At 40.5% G+C, this 17323-nt stretch overlaps 2 protein-coding genes across 3 annotated transcripts in view; one reads left to right on the top strand and one right to left on the bottom strand.

Moving 5' to 3' along the window:
- Positions 1-2: 2 nt before the first annotated feature.
- itpka (inositol-trisphosphate 3-kinase A) lies at positions 3-7923 on the top strand. The gene is made up of 7 exons (XM_049739405.2): positions 3-575; positions 4199-4295; positions 4380-4593; positions 5114-5318; positions 5576-5677; positions 5856-5927; positions 6228-7923. Exons 1-7 carry the CDS (start codon positions 330-332, stop codon positions 6429-6431), a joined length of 1140 nt encoding a protein of 379 aa, XP_049595362.1. The 5' UTR covers positions 3-329; the 3' UTR covers positions 6432-7923.
- ltk (leukocyte receptor tyrosine kinase) overlaps positions 7920-17323 on the bottom strand; it is a 27722-nt gene continuing 18318 nt past the window's right edge. For both annotated transcript variants that reach the window (XM_068652936.1, XM_049739401.2), the window contains exons 20-29: positions 15325-15511; positions 15148-15238; positions 14891-14955; positions 13504-13633; positions 13333-13430; positions 13171-13263; positions 12705-12806; positions 11293-11427; positions 11120-11210; positions 7920-11034 (exon numbers count right to left, since the gene is read on the bottom strand). In XM_068652936.1, coding sequence (XP_068509037.1) covers positions 10054-11034; positions 11120-11210; positions 11293-11427; positions 12705-12806; positions 13171-13263; positions 13333-13430; positions 13504-13633; positions 14891-14955; positions 15148-15238; positions 15325-15511 — 1973 coding nt within the window. In that variant the 3' untranslated portion in view covers positions 7920-10053. The remainder of the gene's footprint in view (positions 11035-11119; positions 11211-11292; positions 11428-12704; positions 12807-13170; positions 13264-13332; positions 13431-13503; positions 13634-14890; positions 14956-15147; positions 15239-15324; positions 15512-17323) is intronic.

Genomic DNA, 17323 nt, shown 5'->3' with positions numbered 1-17323 from the left:
TGAGCCACATGAACGCGCGTCGCGCACCAGCTACAGCTCAGGGGCGACGATGCTTGGACAGAAGAAACGAGGAAGTCGTGTGGATCGTTTGAAATTCAACCAGCTTCTGTTATGACAGCCTCCACACAAGCTTGAAGCAGCGTGATCCTCGAAGATCTTTTTGTCGTGCTCCGTCACGACGCATTCAATGTCGTCCAAAAGAACGTAGGAACTCCTACGACCTGGGGCTGACTCTTTTTTTTTGTTTACACAAGTGATTCCCACAGAGTTGGGATGAACTCGCACAGTGAGTCGAGTGAATCGAGCCGGCGAGCGCATTTGGAACAGTGATGGACGCACCCCGAGTACCGCAGGTGACCATCACCCCGGATGGGGGCGGCTTCTCGCGGGAGATGAAGCAGGAGGACTGGGAGGAAGGCGAAGCGGTGGACGGCAATCTGTGTAGGAAGCTTTCCACCTCCTCCGTCTCCTCCACCGGCTCCTCTGCAGTGGAATCGGAGGATGACCTGCTTAGCGACAACGAGAATAAAAGTAAAGGCATCATCACTTTGGAGCCCCTGGTTGACGCTGGAGAGGTGAGTCCAGCAGATCAAGCTAAAACAGTGGTCATAGTACAATTTCTGCAACAGTAGGAATTATGTACTATATATTTTATATTTTATAATGACTTAAATGCCTGTTGCATTTGGAAGTTGCAATTGTACTGGAGAGTTTTGTAGTTTTTTTTTAAATACGCCAGAAGCTGAGCAGCACTGTATTTGTTCTAAAGTGCATGGTAATAACGCTTGTCTTATACTGTATATTGATTGTATGAGCTAATGATTGCATTAGTAGTGCTTTTTTTTTTGCAGTTTTTTACCAGATTAAGTTTAAATTAGTTGAGGAAATTCAGTATTCATGGTCCCCCTTGAATAGTATTATTAGCAATATAGGAATAATGCATGTACTATAACTATAAAAAAAAAATTCACTTGGTTAAATTTCAACTTGTGCAGAAAATAATTTTAAAGATTAAAAATAAATATTACAGGGAGTTTATATTGTTGACAAGAATCGATGATCGTTAAAGCAAATGAATTAAATGAGGTTCGTGACCTACAGTACTGCCATTGCTATGATGACCCCGCACTACAGAGGACTTAATGGACGTGGCAAAAGCCAGAATAATTGTGGCACATAAACAACAGTAAGCAAACAACATCCCCCCGAAGGATCTCATTCGGATAATAAACACAGGGCCAATTACACAGCGATAAAAGTGTGTTTGCCTGCTTGATTTTCAAGTGCCATAAAATGTCAATGTGAGTACTTCAGCAGAGCCATCATGTGGGAAATAAGCCACTTCTACATTTTGGAGCTTTTCAACCTCTATCTGCTCACGTACGTTTTGCCTTTTTGAAAATCATGATAATAACACACTGGGCAAAGCTAGTGCGACTGTTTCCCATTATAAAAGATAATCGTGCGGCAATGTCATTAAGGCCGATGAAATTAGGTTCTTTCTACTTTGGCTTATCGAAGACTGTCATCACCTTAACGAGGCTGACGGTGAGCATAAACTGAAACGACTTTTGTTGACCTCAGGGCGGCTTTCAACAGGTAAACCACTTCATTAGAATACTAACAGAACCCTGAACTTCTCTCTTGACCCAGAGTCAACATACTACCTATATCGAATGTTTTTATAATCGATTATTCTATCCATTATTGCATCCATTGATCGAATAATTTTATTTGCATTAAAGTGTATTACAAAAACTGTTTTTGTTTATTTGGTATTATTTAGTGGCAAAAAAATCTAAATAAAAAAAATAATTGGTATTATTATTTAGTGGTAAATTTTTTTTAATCCACTTTGTGTCATCAGTTCAAAAAATATTCAATGACCTTAGCGAAAGCATACATGAAAAAACAAAGAAAAGTTCAGATGTAGAAGAAGATATTTTGTTAATTAACATAATTAACTAGTTAGGGATTTGAATAGCTTTTATGTGGCATGAATACAATTTAAAATACAAATGAAAGTTCAGTATGAAGCAGTCACTTTTAAAGTTTTTCGTCTGCGTCCCTCCTTAGGCACACATACTGCAGGTGCTAAGGGAGTGGCCGCAAGTTAAACAGAAGCCGAAGGTGGTTGTATGCATATGTTAATCTTCTTGGTAGAAGAACATTTTGTTCATAGAGCACAATCTGCCTGATATTAGCCATAAGGAATTTCTAATTATTGCAAGGCAAAAGTGTGCTCTGCAGTGTTTCGTCTTGTTTATGTCAACCCTGTCACGGCTAAACTATTCTTCCACTTATTCTCCTCGCTTCTCCATAAAAGGTGCACGCTTGTCATTTTCTTTTAAACATACTCCATACAAATGACCTGCTAAGAGTGCGTATCCATTTTTTGGGCTAGGCGAGTACCGATACCAAGTACCCGATACCAGCATAATTCACGTGACCGTTTTACGATCCCGAACTAGAATATTAACTCAGACAATTTAAATTTGATTTATTTTTTTCAATTGTATAAGTGGTATCCGTGCTTGGTATCGGTAAATACTGACGAATTGAGTGACGGACAGTATTCACTGGCCTTCTTTGTAAATTTGACATCCAACAAGGCACCACGACATCACTCGCTTCCACATCACTATTAAGCCGCAGTCTTTCACAAGTTAATCGCTCGTCATTTCTACCGCTTCCATGCTAATGAGTTTTTATAACCCCCTCAAAAGGTGTCAGCAGACTTTGACTTAGTCACAACGTCTGCCCGTCTAGCACCTGCCTGTTCTTTTTTTTTCTTCTTTTTTTTCCTTGAGAGTGTGCCTCTGCAGTCTGTACTCACAGTATTGCCATGGGCAACCGTTTAGATTAGCTTTGCTTTGCCAACCTTGGTGTGGAACACGCCAGGAGTCCGCCCCCCCCAGCCAGAGAAAGCTGCAGTGCTGGTGGAAAAAACATGCCAAACACACGTTACATAACAATTAATCATACAAAGGCAGAGTTGTAAATGAATGCTAAGTGGATTTAAAAAAAATATGACACACCAGGAACTATAAAGTCATGATCGCTGTCATTATATAAACAAAATTACATCAATATTGATCTAGAAAAGGCAGAATGATTGAAACATTTTACATCTAGAAGAGTTATTTGTGTATGTGTTTCATTTCCTCTTTCCATCACTTGACGTAGAATAACATGACGTCAGCCGGGATTGACCTTATCTGCCACAGCGTGTTGATCGTGTTTTTAAAGAAGTGCGATAATGTCAGCGTTTCAATTTATAGAACGTTTGGGTTCTAACCGCTTTTATGGCTGAGAAATAAAACTGGTAGTTCCCTCAATGTGTGAAGCGCCGCTGTATGTCTCTGTGAAATATGCAAGCTGTCACTTTGTTTGCGTGTGTTTGTATATTTGCATGTGTGTTACAAGAAATAGAGGGAAGAGAAAGCAGCAGTGAAAAAGAGCCCTTCAAACGAGCATGTCAAATAAATATGGTGGACAAGAAAAGCAGAAACCACGTCCTGCTGTCCTTTTTTTAATTTTTATTTTTTTACAAACAGTCCCGTGAGACAATAATTATTTCCCGAAAACCTTCGACAATCTATGATTCTGCCGTTATAAACATAACTGCGTACTTAAGCATATACCCTCTGGTCCAAAAGTATTGGGACACCCATCTATTCATTTTCAGGATTTGATACAAAACTTATTAGCAAACTTATAAACTTATCTCATTGGTCAAATTGTATCTGAACAATATTTTTTCTGTTGTTTTGATTTTTTTTTTTTTTTTTTTTAGTTATCTTCTGTCAGTTTCACAATTGGCTCTTTTTTTAAACTCATAGATAGCGCTCTGGTTTTCATTACCATACATTATTGACACAAAGTACATTACTTAACTATAAGTTACTTCTTCAGTTTCACAACACTTAGCATCTTGTGCATAATTTATATGTTGTTCTTTTTTTATGGCCGACAGGGTTCGCTTCACCATACATAATTCTTCTTATGCTTTTAAGCTATGACGGCCATTTTAAGTGAACACGTATGTCGAACTGGCGAACTGCTGTAAAGTGTACAGAGAGAGAAGGACTATCCAAATGTTTTTTGTACTTCTTCAATAATTGTTTGTCATTTTCTGACAAAAAAAGGAACCGGTCGTATTTAATATTGTCGTAATTATAATGTATCTGTTGAACAGAGTAAGCCATGGTGGAAGTTGAAGACCATCGTCCAGTGGCCCTTTAGCGCTGCCCATAAAAGAAAGCTGAACTGGGTGCAGTTGGCCGGTCATAAAGGTAAGGTAAGCCCACCTGACCCAAATCGGGGTCTTTCATAATCATAAAAACCAGTCTCAGTGAAGACCACACGTGTTATCTCAGGTAACTTCAAAGCGGCGGATGAGGGCAGCATTCTGAAGAAGTATTCTGAAAATGAGGTTCGGTGCTTTGAGAGGTTGAAAAGTGACACGCTGCTAGCGTTCGTACCCGCTTACCACGGCGTGGTGGAAAAAGACGGAGAGTCTTTCATCCACATGGCTGACCTATTGGCAACCTTTGACCTTCCAAATGTCATGGACTGCAAGATGGGAGTGAGGTAAGCAGAATTTGACATGGAGAGCCATGATAGTATTTACTACTTAAAGTAAAGTTCTCTAAAGGGGAACACCTTCAAGCTTGACTTCCTGCCACAGCGTTATGTGCATCTACACACTAAATATACCCCTGTACTTCCCTTTAGTGAGACAATTTTTCATAATTAAAGTACCCGTCCACACATTGGCACATTTGCATCACGTTCACACACTCGGGGTGTCCCTGGAGACTCCCCGCTTTGTTTGATAACCGCACGCTTTCAAAACCGCTTGCTTGCATAAACACTGTTGAACGCTGCATGCTAGAGTTTCCTTTCCGTTCCCCTTTGCAGAACGGAGGAAGTGCAGCTTAAAAACTGAAACTGAAAAGTCACATGTGCTTGTTTACAGCTACAATATCTCAGATGGAACAAGGCATGATGTGTTTAGTCAATAACACGCCTTGAATGTAAATAGCCTCTGCCATTTTGGACTGTCGCCTTAAATGCCGACGGCGTGTAAATAAACTTCTCATGCTTGTAGAACCTACTTGGAGGAAGAACTGGTTCGAGCACGGGAGCGGCCCAAGTTGAGGGCGGACCTGTATAAGAAGATGGTGGAGGTGGACTGCCAAGGCCCGACCGCACAGGAACATTCTCAATGTGGTGTCACCAAACCTCGCTACATGCAGTGGAGGGAAAGCCTGAGCTCCAGCAACACTATGGGCTTCAGGATAGATGGCATCAAGGTATGCATGGAGGGTGGCAGTTGATAATCTTGAGTGAAGCAGTGACAAAAGTAGTCCGTCTAAAAAAATACTTATTTGTACTTGAGTAAAAGTAACAAAGCAGATAGTTAAATGTAGCCTACAAGTACAAAATAAAAAAATAAATAGAGGCTCTGGGGGGAAAAAAATTTGAATTACATCATGTTGATAAAGATCTCGCTTTTTCTTACACTGCTGTTTCCATTGTGTTCATCTTGACCTTATTATGTCTTGTTCAGAAAAGTGACGGCACATGTCGGACCGATTTCAAGAAAACCAGGTTGGAACAAGATGTCATCGAAGCGTTCAAGGACTTTGTCGGCAGCAACGTCAACGTTATAGTATGTGGCAGCCAGCTGCTTTTCCGATGCGTTTCCTTGTTCTAGGGTTATCATCACATTTTTGGTCTTTGCTGACATTGACACCCTCTGTGGTGTTGTCACTAAACACAGTTTTGCTCAAGTTAAATGAATTTCATGTATATTTATGTGCATGTCTTGATTTGTTTTCGCAACACAGAAGTCCTACCTGAGCAAACTGACGGAGATCCAACAGGCTTTGAAAAGATCGGAATTCTTCAAGCAGCATGAGGTGATACTGGTGGTGATGATACTGAAAAAGGCCATACCATCAGAAAAATAAGTTTTGTTCTATTTATAATTAAATAATTGGTTGTGTGATTTATTGTTATAATATGAATACATTCATTTTCTATAGGCATTTAATATTTTCCATTCATCCATATGATTTTTTTTTATACTGTTTAGGGTTTGGTCTCTTTACTCACATGTGGTTAACTGTCTTGTTTAGTGTTGATGTGTCCCTCTTTTTATTATTCCGCTGTGGAGCTGCACTGCGTCATACTGAGAGGGTTCATTTTTCCTCCTTCAGGTCATCGGCAGTTCTCTGCTTTTTATCCACGACCACACGGGCAACGCTCAGGTGTGGCTTATTGACTTTGGCAAGACCACCGAGTTGCCGGAGGGCCAAGTGTTGAAGCACGACGTACCCTGGCGAGAGGGTAACAGAGAGGACGGATACCTTTTGGGCCTGCAGAACCTCATCGGCATCCTGGAGGCTGTGAGCAGTGAATGAGTCTGACTTGGACTGTGGGACATGCAAGTAGAGGAAAGGTCAACTGGCTGAAAATGAGCAATGGAAGTGGAATATGGGTTTTTTTTTTTATGTGGAAGTGAGCAGGTGTGCACACTGTGTGAACAAAACTAACATAGTGTTGAAAGTACATATCCAAAAGGGCTTGCTAAGAGGAAAAATTCAGATTCAGTTGATGTCAATTGCCACGGAGGATACAGAGAAGTCGTCAGTGAGTAAACAAACTGACAGTTTCAGTTCAGCCTTCATAACATTATGTAAACATTTGCTATTAGTTAGAAAATAGAAAGAGATCATCTTCTAATGTTTTGAATGTAATAGTAACTTGACATTATGAACAAGACCTCAGTCACTGACATGACATCAACACTTTTTACAGACCTGTACAGTCTTAGCCAAATGGTTACATTTTGCAGCTTTAGAATTTTTAATGAATCTTTTTAGAGTTCCATTATATACTGAAAACTTTGATTGGAATGCACAGCAAGTTCTGTTGAGCCTTGTTGTTAATAAGTTGAACACGTTTTTGATGGATCTAGAAATAATTTTAAGTCATTAGCAAAGTGAACCAACTACATTTGCAATTTAAAGCCGCGGTTAGTAAAAAGAGGATGGAAATTATTTAGCTTCAAGCAGCCTGTCTGGCACGGTAACCACGTGACCGGGAGACTTAATGTAAACAAAGGTCACGTCGCTCGATGTCATTCTTCAAAGTTCATGTGAACATCACTACTTATTTCAACTTCAAATATTTGAACGTCCCACAGGCGCTCACTATAATTTACTGACAAACACGCTAGTCCATAAAATCCAAATTATTGCAGCAACCCTTCTAGTAATTTGATAGTTTGACAAATACCAAAGTCTCCCAGACATTTAAACAGTACCCGGATGTTATTGTGGCACTCACCCGACGAGTCTTCTGCAACAACAAACTTTAATGCGATCAAGTGTTGCGTCGTGGTTCGTCCATGAAACGAAAAGGAGCATGTCCCAGATTAAATTTCTGCAACAAGCTCCGAAATCGTGCAAGACATTGTTCAATGCAATGAAGACTAATGATTGTTTAAAACTGTTCAAAAACACCGCTCTGTGAAGCGAAGCCCATTTGTAACCAATTGGGAACATTTTACCGGAAATCTCTTACCGAAAGTTCCTTCCACATTTGTCTCCCTATGAAAGCTCCCAGGAATAAAATGGTAATATTTATTATAGTAATAAAAATAATAAAAGGTTACGGATCTAATCCCAGAGGAAGAACCTGACCGTTTTTTTCAAATGTAAACTAATCTAGTCAAATTGTTTTTTTATTGTATTTCCTTCAACACAACAAATTTGACAAATAATTCTATTAATGAATATATTCATTTTGGCATATTGAAATGGCACAGACAAATGTATATGAACTACAGCACAGAATGAAATTCTGTTGATTTTTATCTTTTCACAGTAAAACACTATTGTGGCATCTTAATGGGTTCCCTTGCATTTATTTTCTGCTTCTGGGGGTGGGTCGAGATGAGTAATTATATACAATTACAGACAACAAATACACACTAATGAGCTCAGTACTTTTGGGAACAATCTGCTTAGATGCAAGTGTGAAAGACAGTTCCTGTACATTGCATAGAGTTCACACTCAATCTGAAATTAAATGTATAAAAAGTGTTAGACAATGTGTATTTCGACACGCGTATATGGACAATCAGGCCAAATTTCATTTCTCATCCCTTCAGATTGCTTCTTTTTTTTTTTCGTCTTTTTAAATTAAGATTAAAATTTATCCTGTGTGTCAGACTGATGATTCCTCACCGATCTGCATGGAAATCACATCATAAATATTAAACCTCTTTAATATTTACAATACCAAATCCTGTTGTGTTGTCGTGTACCCCGTGATTGTGACGTCCAAGTTTGCTATTGTGTTATTGCTTGCTGGTTGTGTTGAGTGTTTTACGTCTCCCTCGAGCTGGACATGCCTTCAATAGTACGTTTAAAGCATACAAAAAGTACAACCCTTATACAACCCATACTGCAAAAATACAAACATTTATAGGTGTAGATTATTATTGACTACAATCAACAAGAATATTCATAAACACTCAGCATGTGTGTGATAAAGCGCACACGAATGGAGCAGCTCGTTGTGTGTCACAGCTAAACACCTCCCCCTGCTGAGTAAAGGTGGCTACTACAACTCTTTGTCGTAATATCCAATGGCAGTGATTGACTACAAATAACAAGGCGATAGTTAGCGTAAGTAAAAAAAAATATACACAAATGTTAGTCCAGTGTATAGAAGCGAGTATAAAAATAGCTAATGTTTCACAGCTGTCAGCATCCATATTGTTTTGAGTCAATATGCTAAAGCTAAAACAACTTAACTACATGCTACACTGATTGAACATAAATGAGTACAAACATCTTTCACTCAAGTGGAACGTCAGCATTTTTTTCAAATATTTAGAATTTCTTGCTAGAGAGGCATTTAAAAAAAAAAAAGATTGACTTGATGATAAGAGTTGAGAGATATTTGGCCCAAATTTTGCCCATCCCTGATTTAAACTCTAAAAGCCAGCAAGTTAAGTCGTTGCCATGACAACATTGCCCAAAAATTTGTCTGAATGGTCACGCTTAGCCTCCTTTCAAAACCATCTCTGTATAAAAAAAATACCCATTATTGCAAACGTTATGAAGTAGAATGTTTTTCACATGATTCCTTCAGAACAAATCCTGAAAACTCTTCCATGAAACCTGAATTTGTCTGTTTTTGTGGATAAAAAAAATTCCAACAAATGAAAATGCATCTTAGATTCTCATACTGCACACTGATCGCTCCACCGTCCAAATCACTGGTCATAGAAGCAAGTCCCAAAGCTTCCAGGAGATAAAAAAAAAAAAAAAAATTGAGACTATTTCAGCATTTTGAAGACAATAAGAAGCACACGATGAGGTCAACTCGAATGTAACGTTGCTGTGGTCATATTATGTTACTTTAGCTCTATTCTCTTTTCTCTTTGTCTGTCCCCTCTCAAATGTCCAGTAATTGTCCTTCATCAAACATCCTTCATTTAAACAATAGTCTATCAAAGTCCTCCGTTGCACAGCAAAATTGTTCTGGCATAAAAAAAAAAAAAAAGGCATACAGATCCATCACACTGCATACCAAGCAGCCAAAGAAATGAAAGAGTCCAGTTCTGAATCACAGAGCAGAGGAGTATGTAAGGGTCTCCTTCCAGCATTGTAATCATCAGAACCATTACACCAGCTCAAATCATTCACTACCTGGCGGGCACAGAGGATTTAAAAAAAAAAAAAAAAAATCCACATTTTTTTCTAGCACATTCGATTTTTCAGATATTTTCTTTTTTTCTATTCAAGTTATAACTATTAAATCTTGTCCAACACAAATATTATCATGATTGTAATTTCTAGCAATGACATTTCCAACCAAAATTCCATCTGTTGCTGAACCTAGCTCCTAATTCAAATATATTACTAAATATTATTGTAAGTAATAGAAAACCTGAAAAAAAATCAGCGCAGAGAATTCATCTACAAATTTTTTTTTTTTACATCAGGAAAACTTGCTGCATGTTGACTCTCAGAACGGTGTGACACTCAAGTCCTCGGACAGAGAGAAGCCGGAGTCTCGGTCTCGTGTGGGCTTCTCAGCTTTGGTGTGTCTCCTCACGTCCTCGTGCCCGTAGCTGGCGTGGCGTTTGAGCAGCAGCTTGGGCATGCAGGAAGAGGAAGAGGATGAAGAGGACGACGTGTAGAGGCCCAGCGCCAACCCCAGGCTTGTCCCTGAGGACATGCTGGGGGCGGAGTTGGTGTTTTTGATGGCTTCCGGGGCTTTGGTGTGGACGACCAAGGGCAAGCTCTCTGCCTCGTAGTTTTGCTCGTCGTAGGCGTAATTGACGTTTCCGCAGGGGAAAGTCTGCAGCTTGGCCAGGTCAATGCCCGCCTTTGCGGGAGCGCTGCTGGTTTGGCTCTTATTGTGGGGCACATTCGGCGCGGATTGAGGCTGGCAGGAAGGGCAGAGGGCAGCAGATTTGAGATGAGAGCAGTTGGAGGTCTCACAGAGCGCCCGGTTGCACTCTAATGATGATTGAGGAGGACTTGAGAGGGGCACGGACTGAGTGTGAGCCAAGGTCTTCTTCCCCTTGAAGCTTTCCAAGACCCAGGAGCCGTAAGTCGGGTTCCACAAATTCTTGGTTTTGTTCTTCAGCCGTTGGCTCCCCACACACGCGCTGTTCGTGGAGCAAGATTGGCGCGAGGGAGGCTCGGGGTGCAGCCAGAGGCCCGCCGTGCGCACGACGGCCGCCGGAGCCGCCTCGGCTTTATGGAGATCCAGGAGCACCTCGCGGCAAGGTGTCGCCTTGTGCTGGGGAACACAAGGTTTGGCGGGCGGCGGAGGAAGAACCGAGGGCGCCAAGCTCAAGGGGGACGTGGGGGCTAAAGAGACGGGGAGAGGAGCGAAGCTGGTGGGCGTGTGATCAGCAGGGCTGATCACCGCGGCGCCGTCGTCATCAGTGGTTGGCCGATATTCCACTGGGAGAGGCGTGTTGATCACATCTGGATCCTAATGTAATAACAATCAAATTAATAATTTTCCACAAACTGATTGAAATAACCAGGTGTACCTAATGAAGTGACATGAATTGTACCTGAGTGCAGTAGTTGATTCTTTCAAGTATAGTGGAGAAGTTGGGCCGATGCTCAGGACAATGCTGCCAGCACTGGGTCATGATCCGATAACTAAAAACATACACAACTATGAATTTGATCTGTGATTTCAAAGTTTGCGATTTAGCCAGTTTGCTGTGTTCCAAGCACTCACACTGGGCCCGGGCAGCCCTCCGGGGGGTCCATCCGACCTCCACTGGTGACAAACTCCAGTACCTCCTGGTTGGTTTTACAAGGGTATGGCATGTAGCCCAGCGAGAGGATTTCCCACAGCAGTACTCCAAACGACCTGTAGGGAGAGACACTACGATTGAGTCCACAAATTCTCATCTTTAATTATTGAGCACCTCAAAAAGCCAGATTTGAGGTAACTCAAACCATTTGCATCTCAAATCATCTTCTTTGGTTCTGGTGTACCCACCGTGTCCACAAGAGGGCAGTATAATATAGATACATAGAGTTATTCATATAGCGAATTGTTTTGGTTGTTTTAAATATATAATGTGTAATTTATCTTGATTTAATATTTAAATTCACCCAAGGAACCCTACCCATAACTACTTGGAGATACAAATAAATGAGAGAATGCCTGGTATTCGCATTTGGTGATGTTTTTATGTACCATATACAAACTATTATGTGTAGAGTATGTAAGTGCTTCCTTCATGAATGAAAATGATTTTATTTATTCATTCCAGACCACGGGTGTGAAACTCATTTTCGTCACGGGCGAAATCTTGGTAATGGTGTCCCTCGAGCGCCAATCGGTTGTATTAAGCATAAAAAAAATAAAAAAAACATCTGTCTCCTCTAAGTATGCTTCCCTGCTAAAAGTCTAAGCAGCTGTTGGGGATTCAAGCTCAGCATGGATTGAATGTTAAATACTTTCTTATGGCAATCAGGCTGAGTCTTATTTATAAAAAAAAACCAAAAAAACATGCAGCTGTCCATTTGCTCCTTTGTTCGGACAATAATAAACCTACTGTTCAATTCCTACACTTTTGTGTCCAAACTAAGCATTGTGTGCGACAGCTCTTGTGAGTGGATTGTGCAGATGTACCAAATGTTGGCCATCTACATTTTACGCAGGTAACTTATTGTTATTTGTAGCTGTTTCTTTTTAAAAAAACAACAAAAAAAACAACAACACGTACACACCCTGACGGTTGTGTCCATATGGCTGTGGTTCAATTTTCCCCCCTCAAGCAACACTCGCCCCCTTCCGAAGGAGCCTCTTGTAGATGTGATTTATTGGAAGATGTCAGACATTCGCTTTCATGATGACGATGATTTTATTTTATGGAGCAACATCTGGTTTGTATTCATTACAACATTTTCCCATAGGATTGCACCTATTTTGCCTTTTTTATAGCTATATAAAATCAGCGTGTGTTTTTGATAAACGTGTACATACTGCATCAATGAACAAGACATCGGCCTCCATTTACAAACGTTGACAACCACCGTTTTTCCCCTTGCATCGATCTATTTGTTTGTGCAAGTGTACCTAATGTTGTGTCCGGTGAGTGAATATTCCAGAGTGTGTGTGTGTGTGTGTGTGTTCACCATGTATCAGTCTTGCAAGTGAAGATTCCTTCCATGAAAGCCTCAGGCGGCATCCACTTGACTGGCAGCATGGCACGACCACCTTTCCTGTAGTAGCTGGCTCTGGTCATCGCAAAAACAAGAAATAATCAAGAAGTTGATATACTGCAGTATGTTAGAGTGACTTTTCTCAATCCAGATCAAGTAACTCACCATGTTTACCACGTTTTTTTTTTCGTTTCCATAACACATGGAAGATAATGTACTGAGAAACAAAGTGTTGCATAATTATTTTATCTGTTTCCTGTTTCATTATTTTTATTATTAGAACTGATTGGTGTGTTAAAAAAAAGACATAATTAATTACAAACATAATGTATAATTCTAGGAAAGTTTAGAAAAAAACATTATTTCAAAGTGTGAATCAAATTTTACAACTTTATTGACAGTGAAATGCGGTTTTGCATTAGCACGTTAGCATACAAACCTGTAAATGTCTCTGGCCATGCCAAAGTCTCCAATCTTGGCCACCCTTTCCGGTCCAGGGCATGTAAGAAGGCAATTTCTAGCTGCAATATCTCTGCAAGAATAAATTATAAATTGTTATTGATAACTGCTAACAAACAGCAAATGTCCATTTTATCACTACCTGTGTATGAAGTGGTTCTCCTCCAAGTAGCGGCAACCTCGTGCAATGTCCCTGGCCATCTGCAACAACTCGTGCATGCTGAGTGAAGGAGCTTGGCCCTGAAAGTGACACGGCTCACGTAAAAAAAACAACGCAAGGGGCTTAACGTGAAGTGTGCGTGAGAAGACATACACGTTGAGGTCTGTTCTGCCTCAAGAAGCTCTTCATATCTCCTCCGGTCATCAGTTCCAGCAGGATGAAACGTGGCAGGTTGTTGAGACTAACGCCCATGCAGTGGACGATGTTCTCGTGGTTGAACTTGCTGCGGGAAAACAGTCACGCAACATTCTGGATTACATCATGAGGGTCAAAGATGAGCAGGAGTTTAGGTGCTAAACTGCGAATATGAAGTTGTAATATTACCAATCACCACTAGATGGCAGACATGTGTTAGTTCCACTCTTATACAGCCCTCCACGAAGAAATAATATCTTCCATAAGCCAAAACCAGTTCCACCACAACAAATTTTCAGCCATTACTTTAACAACCAATTGTATTGTCGCTTTTAAACCACCCAAGAAAAGCAGCTTTGTTCCAAAAATGAATCCACCCTTCCTTTTGTCTCACCTTTCACGAATAACAATGAATAAACCTGTACAAACGTTCACGCTCCGTTTGCCAGTAACTACAAAAGCCACTATTAGATGAAAAGAGCAACTTGAATTTCTGATGGAATCATTTATAAGCTAGTCAGGTTTTCAGCTGGATCTCTCTTATCTGCAGAGCGGATGATTTCAGCGCTTAGTGGCAAGAAGGAAAATCTTTGGAATGGTTGAGAGGTGAGAGGAAGGTTTTTCTCACAAAGGGGCCATTTTGATAATGTCATACACTCGCCAAACTTTTTTTGCTTGTCACTTTTACCAAGTCTACTCCTGACTTTTAAATATTGAATATTCAAACTGACAGCTTTTCTGTGCGGCTTTCCCAACAGACACAAATCACAGACTTAAAAAAAAAAAAAAAAAAAGCTGATTAATGAAAATGAGCTCTATCCGCCAAAAAGTCTTTTGGAGGATAGACTGTGCACGTACCCGGAGTGAATGTAGAACACGTGCATGTATATAATTCAAGCTCCCGTGAGGCAGAGCAGTGACAGGAAGAGTATTAGTACCCGATCTTTATGTCATTCGATGGATGGCGGCAAAGCCGAGAACGCGGGAGTCATTATCCAGAAGATGTAGCGCGGAAGATAATAAGTCAAGCTCACATTAGAAAAGCTGCCATCATGCACAGAGAATGCCTGTGAACATGAAACAGCGCCTAAAAAAACAGTTGGACCGTTTTGATCAGCGTAGCTAGCTGGAATGTGTACGAAGATGTGTACGAAGAATAAAAAGATGACGTTTAGCCCTGCAATGATTGATGGGGCCAAGTAGGAAAAAAAGCCGAAATGCTGCCGGAATCAAAATCTAAATAGGACAAAATAGTTTTTCTTTTATTTGGATTGAGCAAAGCGCCGTATATTCATCCGAAGATTTCCGTGCACTTTGTATGATTACGCCAATGCAGGATATGTACCTCATAATCAACGCCTCCATTAGGAAATCCATCTCATCCTGTTCTGAGCAGATTTCCGGAAGAGTCTGGAGAAAAGAAAAAAGCATCTTCAGGTAGGTGGAATGAAATGAAAAGCATTGCTTCACCGTGACCTTTGCATGGGAAGGAACACCCCCCCCCCCCCCCCCTCCTGCTGAGTGGATTATGTGTAACAAACATCACTCCCGCTGATGAGTTGTCATCCAGTGTTTAGGTGCACATCGCGAATGGCAACTGACCTTTATGGCCACCTGCATGGGGCCATTATCGGCGTTCATCCCGAGGACCTGACCCTCGTACACCTCACCGAAGGCGCCGTGGCCCAGGGCTCTGCAAGCATATCACAAATCCAGATAAACGTAAAGACGATGACTCATAAATCACCAAGCTAAATATAACAATTCGGTAAGGCTTACCTGAGCAGCGTGATGTTTTTACGCGGTACTTCCTTCAGCTCACTGAGCGCCGAGGCCTTCCCGGCAAAGCAGTAATTGGGGTTGTAGTCTGTCATGATGGTGGAAGAACGGATTTTACTCAGCTTGTACTCGGGGCTGTGCAGGCAGCCCCTAACTGCTTGCAGATCGTTTTTCCAGCGATGCCACACTGGGGACAATAACAAAGAACAATATTTAAAATCTATTTACACACTAGTTCCCTTTTATGGAATTTGGATAAGGAAGCAGTGAGTGAAATCATTGCCGCTTTTCATATTTATACGTAAAGGGATGCCAGCGTCCCTCCATTGCTACAAATCCTCGACGACACCAGGGAGCAGGGACTCACCCGCCGCGGCCCCGATGCAGGTTGGTAGTCTGCCAGGGAGGGGGGCGTTGCGTGCAGGTAAGAGGTGCCGTCGAGCCAGCGCCCGGTGCAGATGCGAGGGTCTCGAGGGAAGGGGGATGAGGGAGGGAGGGGAGAGATGGAAGGAGGAGTGAGGAGGAGGATGGTGAGGAGGAGGTTGGGGATGACAATGGGATGGGGAAGGGGTTGGGGGACAGACTACCTCCCTGCATGGGGGAGAGCTCAGGTGAAGAGACACCATTATCCTTTGGAGCTTTAGTGTTCCTTTCACTTCTTCATTTAAAATTCTATTACACAACTGGACAATAAATGCCATCTTTTTTTGTGTCGCTTTATTCAGTGTCACACAATTACACGCGATGCATTTAGTTGTGAGGAAATGTAGAATGGGTAAATATGAGTCATCAGTTCTACCAGTTATCGTTCTAGATTACTTGATGAAAATTACACAGTCGGCCAGATATGAGAAGTTCACACCCTCCCATTTTTGTTCAATTTTCATATTACACAAATATAATGATAATGGCCACAATGGTGGATATCGCTGATCCAATATAAAAGCTGTATCAAAAATAAAAAGATATACAATAATAATTGGAGTGTACAACTGCACTAAAGTGTTTCTAATATTTTGGATTTCCTCATTTAGTCACATTCTCCAAAAACGGACAAAGCACCCAAATATTTGCATAGTCTATTATAAAGTTGAATAGCTGAAAAAGAAACCTCCAAAGTCAAATACCATAAAAAATGGATGATGACAATTTTCAGCCAAGGAAGTCAAACAATTTGGAGCGCAATCTATCATCGCATGTGCAATCTTGCAAATCTTCACTTCAGCTACAAGTATTTTTTTTTTTATGGCATCACACTAAAGTGTACACTTAAAAATGTGATGGAAATGGCAAATATTGTAAAGTACTTTAGAAAAGTGCCCGTCAACATAAAAATAATCCACCAATATTATTACACTTTTTCAAACTCGAGACAAACTTAAATTCCACATTATTTCTTGAAATTATTTTTATGCTCTCTCATCCTTCATATAGATTATCCTGGGCCCAAAGAACAATGTCTACTAGAAAAAAAATACTTTGCCGCCATCTACAAACCATTTTTCTTGCTATCCGAGGCAAGCATGAATGAATTGATTGATTCATAGCTACAATGTTTCCATACACCCATCAATCAAACGAAAGCTCATTTATTATTACCGGGTGTACTTCAAACAATGTGGAATCTCTTCACTGTTTAGTACATGCTGTACATAGAGGTCGGTGTTGATTATCCACTACAAAAGCGGTGCGTACAATAATCTGGCGGCAAGCATATAAATTAACTGCATGGCAGCGTGGCACAGTAATGATCATAATAATAATAATAATGCCTCATTAGATGTATTAGCAGTGTTATCGGATCTATTGATTCTGACCTCTTGCTCCTCAATAAAAAAAAAATATATATATATATATATATATATATATATATATATATATATATATATATATATATATATATATATATATCAATTTTTTTTAATTTTAGGAATTTTAATGATAGTAAGAATGATCAGTAAAGTGTCTTTGAGCAAGCGGGACTCTAATGAGTCACAAG

Source organism: Syngnathus scovelli, chromosome 14, assembly GCF_024217435.2.
Source record: "Syngnathus scovelli strain Florida chromosome 14, RoL_Ssco_1.2, whole genome shotgun sequence".
In the NCBI taxonomy this organism is placed as follows: Eukaryota; Metazoa; Chordata; class Actinopteri; order Syngnathiformes; family Syngnathidae; genus Syngnathus; species Syngnathus scovelli.
Note: the sequence above shows the minus strand (reverse complement) of the source record. Positions and strands in the feature narration are given on the sequence as shown.

Bases quoted from the DNA above. Each gene is read 5' to 3' on its own strand.
- itpka (XM_049739405.2), top strand. From the start codon at position 330: ATGGACGCACCCCGAGTACCGCAGGTGACCATCACCCCGGATGGGGGC. The intron at 4,296-4,379 runs GTAAGGTAAGCC...GTGTTATCTCAG, and splicing joins GCAGTTGGCCGGTCATAAAG to GTAACTTCAAAGCGGCGGAT. The intron at 5,319-5,575 runs GTATGCATGGAG...TGTCTTGTTCAG, and splicing joins TCAGGATAGATGGCATCAAG to AAAAGTGACGGCACATGTCG.